Source organism: Spodoptera frugiperda, chromosome 25, assembly GCF_023101765.2.
Source record: "Spodoptera frugiperda isolate SF20-4 chromosome 25, AGI-APGP_CSIRO_Sfru_2.0, whole genome shotgun sequence".
Lineage (NCBI taxonomy): Eukaryota > Metazoa > Arthropoda > Insecta > Lepidoptera > Noctuidae > Spodoptera > Spodoptera frugiperda.
In genome coordinates, this window is record NC_064236.1 from 10,034,450 (window position 1) to 10,044,763 (window position 10,314).

Sequence of the window (10,314 nt, forward strand, 5' to 3'; positions counted from 1 at the left end):
ACTAGGACAAGTAAATATTATTTATTTTTTAGTAACAATATTTATCAAAGTATGTACAATACTATGAAATTTATTTTAATTACTACTATCTAAAGTGTCTTAATAACTAGCACCAATGAATCTTACGTAATGAATTTGTCTGTACAATGTATAGGTATTTAAATAGGTATTTTGTTAAGATAGAAGTTATTTACTATACTATATCTAGTTACACCTCATTGGTGTTCCATCCGGGTTTGTGGGAATTTTGGGCTTGCAAACCTTTTTCCTACCCTCAGCGCTGCTGACCATGGTACAAGTAAATGTAAAATAACCGCAGGATGAGGATTTTGTGTAATATGTGTGAGAATATTGTTTCCGAACATTATTTTCACCATCCAGGTCACGTGTCACTGATTTCGAGACCGAAACGTACCTGTTACTATTATCTGGTTTGGGACTGTATAATGACCTTAAATTTTTCGGATTAACATTCCTTGGGTATGGAGGGTATTTGTATTTAATTCTGCCGCTCCCTGAAGTAAGGGACACTGTTTGTGCCTGTGAAGGAGATTCTTTGGAACCAACTACGTAAGTCTTATCTTTAGACGCTACAGATTTGACACTACCTGTGAATCCAATAGGTATTGTATAACCACCGGTACCTGGTACACGTTCTCCAGGTTGGTATATTCTACTTTCATCAGGGCGTTCTGAATTCCTTTGCGTGATTTCTACATCTTGATTTGTTAAGGAGCCTAGCAATATATGTTGCGTATTACCACCGGTCGTCTGCCTCACTTCTACGCCTTTTCGTTTTGGACTATGGAGTGATTGATGTGTTGTTTCAGGATCTCTTGAGAATTCATTGTAGCTAGGATTAATATAACCCTGTTCGCTATCGGCAGCATCAGCTCCTTCAGGACCGAAACCATCATCGTAATCTTCTGGTGGAGCATCATCTTTATCTGGAGTGTATTCGTAGTCCCCGTCTGGATTGTAAGATGGTTGGAACGATCGTCTACTTTCTACTGGCGGTGAACGAGTAGGCATCAATGATGGGTCATCTAAATGGTGATCTTCGTGTTTATGTGTGTCGAACGGATCTTCAGGCGGGCCAAGTGGCTCATCTTTGTCTGGTTCTGGTACACCCGGTTCATACGATATTTCCGTTGTAGATAGATCAATCGAAGGTGCAGGAGTAGTATATTCTATTGTTTCTGTGATGTTAAGATTTTCATCATTTATGTTGAGGTTTTTATTGATGTCATCGTTTACGTTGGTGTTTTTATTGGGTTCATCATTAATGTCGATGTTCTTGTTGCTTGCATCATTAACGTCAATCTTTTCAAAAGGTAATCTATTTGGGAATACTGCATCTTTGTCTAAACTAGATCCTGCCTGAGCAGCACCGTTGTATGTTATGCCGTATTTGAAAGTGCCGTGTAATTGTGATTGTGACATGCCAGTTCTGCCACTGGATTGTGCAGCAGCTACGCCTCCTCCAACGAATGGTGTTTTCTGTGTGTCGTGCGATTTATCACCTTCTTTGTAGGGTGTGAATCCGATTTGAGCTTGTGAAGATGTGCTGCCTGGTCCTCGTGCTTGCGCGTCAGCCATACCTCCTTTAACACTACCTTGGACTTGTGAATTAGACGAGTGCAATATACCTTCACTTTGCGATCCAGTTACAACTGAGCCGGTCTCTAAGCCGAGTTCTACATTAGCTTGTGATTTATTGTTTCGACCACTGCCTTGGGCTGTACTTGAGGCACTTCTTTTGTCACCAGCTACCTGGCTGCTGGCGGCTTTATTCTCACCAGTAATTTCTGCTTGAGCTGAGAAAGATCCACTGCCTGTATAAGTACCCTGTACATTAGTCTGCGCTCTTCCTTTGTCGTTGCCACCTTTAGACGATGCAGATGCGACTGTTCCGTTGGCTGCTTGGTTTACACTTGCTTGAGCTTCTGAGTCATCCCCGTCAATGATAGAGTTGGGATCGATGACGTTTTGTGGTACACCTAAGGAGTTAAATAGTAAATTATTAAACTTGCCATATTGTATTCTAATTTAGTGTTCCACTAGCTTTGCAATTAAAGTTACATATGAGATTTTAATTCGTTAAAGGGTTATTTTTGTCAACGTAATTTCTGACTCGTGGTAATCTGGTGAAACCCCAATCAAAATCTTTACCGATTTCAAATTACCGGCTTTTTTAATTATCCCTAATTTCGTGAATTAAATATAAACAAAATTTAAAAATACATACCATTCTGGTTACCGCCCGAACCCTGAAATAGTGGACATTATGTATTAGCGCAATCCATAATAAATTACTTCTAAATAAAATATCCTGCTATTTGACTAGTAGCCCGACATGTGAGTGCTACGAGTCCAGTGGCATTTATTATGTAACACGTAACACGTCATTGTAAGGATAAAGGAATATCACCATAAGATTTCCCATCCCGCAGCGGTCGCGGGAATGTCAATACATCTCGAAGGGTGCGTTTCCACAGAAGCGGAGCTACTTGGAGTTCAGCGGAGCAGAGCCGTGTAAATAGATAGGTGTTTCCACTAAAGCTCCGCAAAGATGAGCTATGCAGAGTTGAGCTGTATAGCTGGGTGAAGTGGAGCCAAGTTGGGCCGAGCAGAGGTGAGTGGAGCAAACAAACAAACAACTTCTGAGACTGACGTCACGTTACTCCTCTTAGCCCCGCTGCACGCTCTAACGCGCGCATCCCCGTCCACATCTACACCGCATAGCTCTGCTTTACACTGCACAGCACTGCTCCACCTGGCATAGCTCCACTAAGCTCGACACCGCTGTGCCCCGCTTACTACCGCGTACCATACATTATAATGTACTCAACTCCGCTAACACTGTTTCCACTGAATCAGAGCGAAGATGAGCAATATGATAATGATATTTTGAGCAAAGTGATTAGTATTTTTTTATAAGTCTCTGCTCAGCTTTGCGCAGTTCAGTTTCTTTGGAAACACAGCCTTGCCGTCTCAACCGTCTGCCGGGGCCACGGTGTATGGATAGCCATACACCGTGGCCCCGGCATAGGCATACCATAGGGTATGCAACTGTTTGTGTCGAGTCTTTGTTCTTAAAAGAAATTACAATAAGGTATGTTGTACAAGTAATACAAGGTTAAGAAGAATACACCGTGAAATGTAAATGAGTAGATGATTGAAAAAAATATTGTCAGTAAACTTACCGCTTGATTATCAGGATTATATGTAGAACCTGGACCATACTGGCCACCACTTCCACTTCCACCACCTGGTCCATACTGTCCACCAGTTCCAGTGCCTGGCCCATATTGTCCGCCACCTGGACCGTATTGTCCACCACTGCCAGAACCGGGACCACCAGGTCCGTATTGTCCTCCAGTGCCACCTGGGCCATACTGTCCACCAGTTCCAGCACCGGAACCACCGGGCCCGTATTGTCCACCCGTACCTGGCCCACCAGTCCCACTACCTGGTCCACCCGGCCCATATTGCCCACCAGTGCCGCTTCCAGGGCCACCTGGACCGTATTGCCCTCCAGTTCCACTACCGGGGCCGCCTGGTCCATATTGACCCCCAGTGCCTGCTTCAGAACCAGGGCCACCTGGGCCATATTGTCCACCTGTACCTGTCCCACCTGGGCCATATTGTCCTCCAGTGCCTGTCCCACCTGGTCCATATTGTCCTCCAGTACCTGTTCCAGAACCAGGGCCGCCTGGACCATATTGTCCACCAGTACCTGTTCCAGAACCAGGGCCGCCTGGGCCATATTGTCCACCTGTGCCTGCTCCAGAACCAGGGCCACCTGGGCCATATTGTCCACCTGTACCTGTCCCACCTGGTCCATATTGACCCCCAGTGCCTGTTCCAGAACCAGGGCCGCCTGGGCCATATTGTCCTCCAGTGCCTGTTCCAGAACCAGGACCGCCTGGGCCATATTGCCCACCCGTGCCCGACCCACCTGGGCCATATTGTCCACCCGTGCCTGTTCCTGAACCAGGGCCGCCTGGGCCATATTGTCCACCCGTGCCTGTCCCACCTGGTCCATATTGTCCACCCGTGCCTGTTCCTGAACCAGGGCCGCCTGGTCCATATTGTCCTCCAGTGCCTGGTCCATATTGACCTCCAGTTCCAGAACCGGGACCACCAGGCCCATATTGTCCTCCAGTGCCACCTGGTCCATATTGTCCACCAGTTCCCGTTCCAGACCCAGTTCCTCCTGGCCCATATTGACCTCCAGTACCGCTACCTGGTCCACCTGGTCCATATTGCCCACCAGTGCCGCTACCTGGTCCACCTGGTCCATATTGCCCACCAGTGCCGCTACCTTGTCCACCTGGCCCGTATTGCCCACCAGTGCCACTTCCTGGGCCACCGGGACCGTATTGCCCTCCAGTTCCGCTACCAGCACCACCTGGGCCATATTGTCCTCCCGTACCTGTTCCAGAACCAGGGCCACCAGTGCCGCCTGGTCCATATTGACCTCCAGTTCCAGCTCCAGAACCACCAGGCCCATATTGCCCTCCAGAACCGCCTGGGCCGTATTGGCCACCTGAACCACCTGGGCCGTATTGTCCACCTGAACCACCTGGTCCATATTGTCCACCTGTACCGCTCCCAGTGCCACCAGGCCCATATTGCCCTCCTTGGCTTCCCGGCCCATATTGACCTCCAGTACCAGCACCGGCACCAGGGCCCCCAGGACCATATTGCCCACCAGTGCCAGAACCTGTACCACCAGGCCCATATTGCCCTCCAGTACTGCCTGGTCCATATTGTCCACCCGTACCAGTTCCAGCACCAGGACCGCCTGGTCCGTATTGACCTCCAGTGCTTCCTGGTCCATATTGGCCTCCAGTACCGGTTCCAGTTCCAGAGCCACCGGGCCTGTACTGACTTCCAGAGCCGCCTGGGCCGTATTGTCCACCAGAACCACTGCCAGGTCCACCAGGTCCATATTGTCCACCAGTACCAGTACCTGAACCAGGGCCACCTGGTCCGTATGATCCGCCTGTACCCCCTGGCCCGTATTGACCACCAGTACCAGGGCCATATTGTCCGCCTGTACCCGCACCAGGGCCACCTGAGCCACTACCTTGTTGTCCCCCAGGTCCGTATTGTCCACCACTACCTTGGCCTCCACCAATGACTCCAGGTGGTTTGTACCCATTACCTTGACCGTTTTGTGGAACACAGCAATAATAATTAACGCCATCAGCTCCGAGAACACTAAGACCAGGCCAGTTTAATCCTCCTGGGTAACGACCATTTTGTACTGGATAACCATTTTGACCACCGCCTTGGTATATGCCGCTTCCTGGTCGTCCGCTTTGATTTGGACCATAGGTTCCAACTCCGTTTTGTGGCAACATCAAGGAACCAGGTGGTATGTTACTTCCATCATTTGAACCGCCAGGTATGTATCGTTGGTTACCTGGCCCAATGTTCCCATTTCCATTTTGAGAACTGTCTGTTGGGCCATACTTTCCAATCATTCCAGGCCCAGTTCCTCCCGTACCTGGTCCACCTGGTCCATATTGACCCCCAGTGCCTGTTCCAGAACCAGGGCCACCTGGTCCATATTGACCCCCAGTGCCTGTTCCAGAACCAGGGCCACCTGGTCCATATTGACCCCCAGTGCCTGTTCCAGAACCAGGGCCGCCTGGTCTATATTGACCCCCAGTGCCTGTTCCAGAACCAGGGCCGCCTGGTCCATATTGACCCCCAGTGCCTGTTCCAGAACCAGGGCCGCCTGGGCCATATTGACCCCCAGTGCCTGTTCCAGAACCAGGGCCGCCTGGGCCATATTGACCCCCAGTGCCTGTTCCAGAACCAGGGCCGCCTGGTCCATATTGACCCCCAGTGCCTGTTCCAGAACCAGGGCCGCCTGGTCCATATTGACCCCCAGTGCCTGTTCCAGAACCAGGGCCGCCTGGTCCATATTGACCCCCAGTGCCTGTTCCAGAACCAGGGCCGCCTGGTCCATATTGACCCCCAGTGCCTGTTCCAGAACCAGGGCCGCCTGGCCCATATTGACCCCCAGTGCCTGTTCCAGAACCAGGGCCGCCTGGTCCATATTGACCCCCAGTGCCTGTTCCAGAACCAGGGCCGCCTGGCCCATGTGTGCCGTCACCCATTCCATACTTAGTGCCAGGGGTACCTACTCCACCTCCATTATTGTTCCGATTTGGTATGGCATTGGAATCCTGCCCTGGTCGATATCCTTGTCCTGGCCCAAATGATGTACCGCCTAAAGATCCATCTTTACCAGGGTCATACCCAGCACCAGGTCCAGTTGCACCAGGATGTCCATACTGTCCGTTGTAGTTATTACCAGGTGTACCACCTTCATTATTTCCTCCATAGCCACTAGTCCTAGGATCGACCATTTGACCAGGTCCAAGTCCACCTGGTCTATTTGAACCATTTCCAACACCGTTGCTTCCTGGCCCATTTTGACTGGTACTGAAAAAAATAATGTATTAGATATTTATTAACTAAGCCTTACCGCATAGTAGTAGCTAGTTTGATTACAGGTATATAAAAATTATTATAAATTACCGTAAACATAACTGCCGAATTATTAAAATGACAAATTCTTTAAAACATACATTTCACCTGGTCGGCGTTTCAAACTTTCTGCTCCCAAATCATTTCGACCCAAACAATCATCGCAGCTCGGATCATACATCGATTGACTCTGAGCTTGGCCCATGCCGCTGTTGCCAACTGAAATAAATGTTTAATTGATTGTTATCATAGATACTATCACTTGTCTTCTTCACTTCAAGTAAATTTCTTTAAGAAATGTATGTAACTTTGATACCTGTACTTAAACATTAACTTGTAAGTTAGAAAAATTAATGTTTACAACTATTCTTACCGACGGTCGCTCGTGATGAATCTGCAGCGGAATGGGCTTCAGCTTTCCCTTCATCTTTACCACTTCCTCGGTCTATTGCGAGATATTGGGACTGTGTCTGACCCCTGTACCGACCTCGGGGAGAGTACGCAGCTTCACGACGATCTCTTTGGTATCCTTCTAACACTCTCGCTATATTTCTCTTGTCCAACACTCCCACAACCAAGGACTTGCAGAATAGAAAGTGTGTTAACCCATTAGGCGATGTGACCTGTTTTAAAAACAATGTACATACAGTCATTCGTGTTTTAGTTAGATTGCCTTGACATATTAAATGGTTTTCTTTGTTCCATTTACGATAGTATTTATTAGTTGTGAAACATAGGCCAAGGAAACACGGTCAACCTTGACAAAAAGAAGTTATCTCCTAATACATATACGATAAATAAAAATATCTGCGTTTAGAACTCAAGCTCTATCGCAACGTTATCATGTGGCCGTAATAATTAATGCTTTGAGCTTTGTAATAAGTTAAACTGTAATTTCATGCTGTATACAAAATAGTGTATATCCCAGACTCTTAATAAGTAGATATTTAGAAAAACACTACATTTGACTAGTTACACATATTTAGGCATTGTTCGGTCAATATAGGATCCCAAAATCGAATGGAAAAAAATACTTCAATTCGCAGAGTTGAAAATTTTTATAAATTTTCAGAATATTAAATACCATTATAGAGGAATTGTGAAAAATTCAGACACCAAAAATTTTATTATTCTACTACACAGGTCAGTTCGCAGAAATGACTTTTGAAGACTCTTTGTTTAGTCAAATGTTGAGTTCTCTTATAAAAGTAGATGAGACTTAAATTATTATTATCATGCAATTATTTTCATTACAAATTGGCCCACATTTCTGAGGTATATTTTGAAAGTGTCCCATTATTAGACGCTGACTTGAAACATTTTTTTTTTTGACAAATACAGGATTGACAGGGACTTTTCACATTACTTTTATTGTGGTAGGTGAACCTCGCCTATTAGAAGATTCTGGGGTTTTATTAAACGCCTCAAATTAACATAATATACTATGAAGTTAGTTAATGATGGCTCACGGCCCACTTCTACAGCTTGGGGGTACGGAGTCGACGGTACCAATGCCAAAGTTATTATGTCTTTTCTAAATATATTTCGATATTACTAATATGGAGAAGGAAAACATCGTGAGGGAATTTGGAATTATAATTGCAAATTAGTTTGAAATCGCTTTGTCTTGAGCAGGCGTAGTTTATTATTATTGCTCAATCCTTCTGTATGGAGAATAGGTCTTTGCGTAGCAGAGGGATAGTGACATGAGATAATGATGAGTACGATAGGGACTTCCTAGTGTGTTGCTTTGCTGAATATGCCCAGTAAACCCACTGACAGAGCTGCATAGGGCACTTAGTAGTTTTTTATTGTCAGAGTGAATCGTTTCTGTAATGTTTAGATCTAAGGGACCATCCATAAATTACGTCACACGAATTTCTTGATTTTTGACCCCCTCTCCCGTCCTTGTCACAATTGGTCACATTTGTAAGACCACTCCCTCCCTAGTGTGACGTCACATTTTATAATGTTAGCTACATCTAGAAATAATGTTTTAATTAAAACAGCATTTTCGAAATTTGTTATATTTCAATTAAATTTTTTTAGTAAAATTAACATAACATGACATGAGTTTTTCGATAATAGTTCCAAGTTCGTGTTTTAAATGTGACGTCACAAAATTTAGGACTCCTCCCACCCCTTGTCACACAATGCCACACTTCGTCGACCCCCTCCCTCCCCCTTAACGTGTGACGTAATTTATGGATGGCCACTAATGAAATATATGTATCAGAGCTTTTATTTCCTGATTCTGATGCTCTATATAATTTCCTGGAATACGCACGTGTGCAATATTTAAAGAAACTAAACGAGTTTACTAAACCTTCATATCAAGAGGATTACGATACGTTTCCATTGAGACTGAAAGAATTAATAATGTTCCACATTTAGCAAACTTTTAGTATTTCACGTAGTTGGCTAATGTATTTTATCAACACTCAAGAATAGTTTTAAGATAATACAAACCGTTACTTTCAAATAGTACTGATAAGATGACTAAGTTAGTACAGTGTACAGTGCTTTCCTATGTATATTCAAAGATTGTAACAAGTATAATTGGGTCACAAGCATTCGTCGCCTGTCTCAAGACATCTGATATTTATTCATATTTATCACCACAATTATGTTAGATTTATTGCCTACCAAGACTATTAAGCTACTTAACTTATTGTATAGTAAATAGATGAAAAAAATATGTTTTCGAACAGTAAATAAATATCGCCGAGCTTCATGTGCTTTCTCTGCCTTATCATAATGCATAGTGAGATAACTTCGTTTTCGCCAAGCAATCACAGTCATTTATAGATGGAACTCTTTAACACAAAATTAAATAGTATAAATATTTTACCGTTATGACTTTTTTTATTCCTGGTTGAAGTCTCGAATTGCTAATAAAGCAATTGTTAGGCAGATTCGCGTTTGAATGGACTTCCCTCGCCTCAGCCACATTGGTGAACTCCGATTCCAAAGTAAAACACCGGTGGGAATTAAAGTCTTTACACACGATTTGCAGCTGGAAACAAGTGGGTATTAAATATCACGCTACTTTTATTACAGTGTACTAAATCTAATAACACTTGTATGTAAGTTCACATAATTTGCACATTCTTCTGTAGATACTGAAAAGTAAGTAATAAATAGAAATTCTTACTTGTGTTGATTCTGCAGTAACAATGCCGAACAGTGGTAACAGAAGAAAAGCAGCGTTGACGAAGTTGGTGCGCGCGGCCCGCGGCAGGGCAAGCTGTGCGACACGACGCATGCCGATGCGGTGGTGCGCGCCGACGCTCTGCCACTCTGCCGGCGTCGTAGGCGCACTGTCCGCCATCTGACCCTTGGCCTAACTCACAATCCGTGCTAGATATAAGTTCACCCACCTAATTTCGGCGATAGCAAACTAATTTGCCACACTTAAACTAGAGATTGAGGAAGCATGACTCTTAAAGAAAGATAATGTTACAGCCTAATTATTTATACACATATGAGTAGATATTTTATATATCAGATCTGTCTTTCACGCATAATCTACGTCATTGTAAGATAAATTTTGGATAGGATCGGATGATATTTTCCAATGTATGTATTTTTTCCAATATGTCCTAAACATATTATTATTATAAGCGACTGAATTTTTCAATCGGATTTTTCTATTAAAAAGATAGCGATTATATTATACATCAATATTAACTGTTATGGTAGACACAAACGTTACAGTATACTTGAGCAAGTCTGGACTTGTATAAGTATACTCGATCATAGTACTCGCACGGGAGAAGGCAGGTGCTTTCGGGGCATGGATGT

At 44.6% G+C, this 10,314-nt stretch overlaps 1 protein-coding gene across 5 annotated transcripts; it reads right to left on the reverse strand.

Moving 5' to 3' along the window:
- Positions 1–2: 2 nt before the first annotated feature.
- On the reverse strand, positions 3–9,915 carry LOC118282322 (uncharacterized PE-PGRS family protein PE_PGRS54). Of its 5 annotated transcripts, none has more exons than XM_050704487.1 (8): positions 9,665–9,915; positions 9,362–9,526; positions 6,884–7,133; positions 6,612–6,729; positions 4,289–6,465; positions 3,207–4,249; positions 2,249–2,270; positions 3–2,000 (listed from the first exon to the last, which is right to left on the reverse strand). In XM_050704487.1, exons 1-8 carry the CDS (start codon positions 9,839–9,841, stop codon positions 205–207), a joined length of 5,748 nt encoding a protein of 1,915 aa, XP_050560444.1. In that variant the 5' UTR covers positions 9,842–9,915; the 3' UTR covers positions 3–204. The 5 variants fall into 5 exon arrangements, with proteins under 5 accessions (XP_050560444.1, XP_050560445.1, XP_035459254.2 ...); XM_050704488.1 differs by having other exon boundaries at positions 3,207–3,961; positions 4,040–6,465; positions 9,665–9,914; XM_035603361.2 differs by having other exon boundaries at positions 3,207–5,527; positions 5,573–6,465; positions 9,665–9,912.
- Positions 9,916–10,314: the final 399 nt, after the last annotated feature.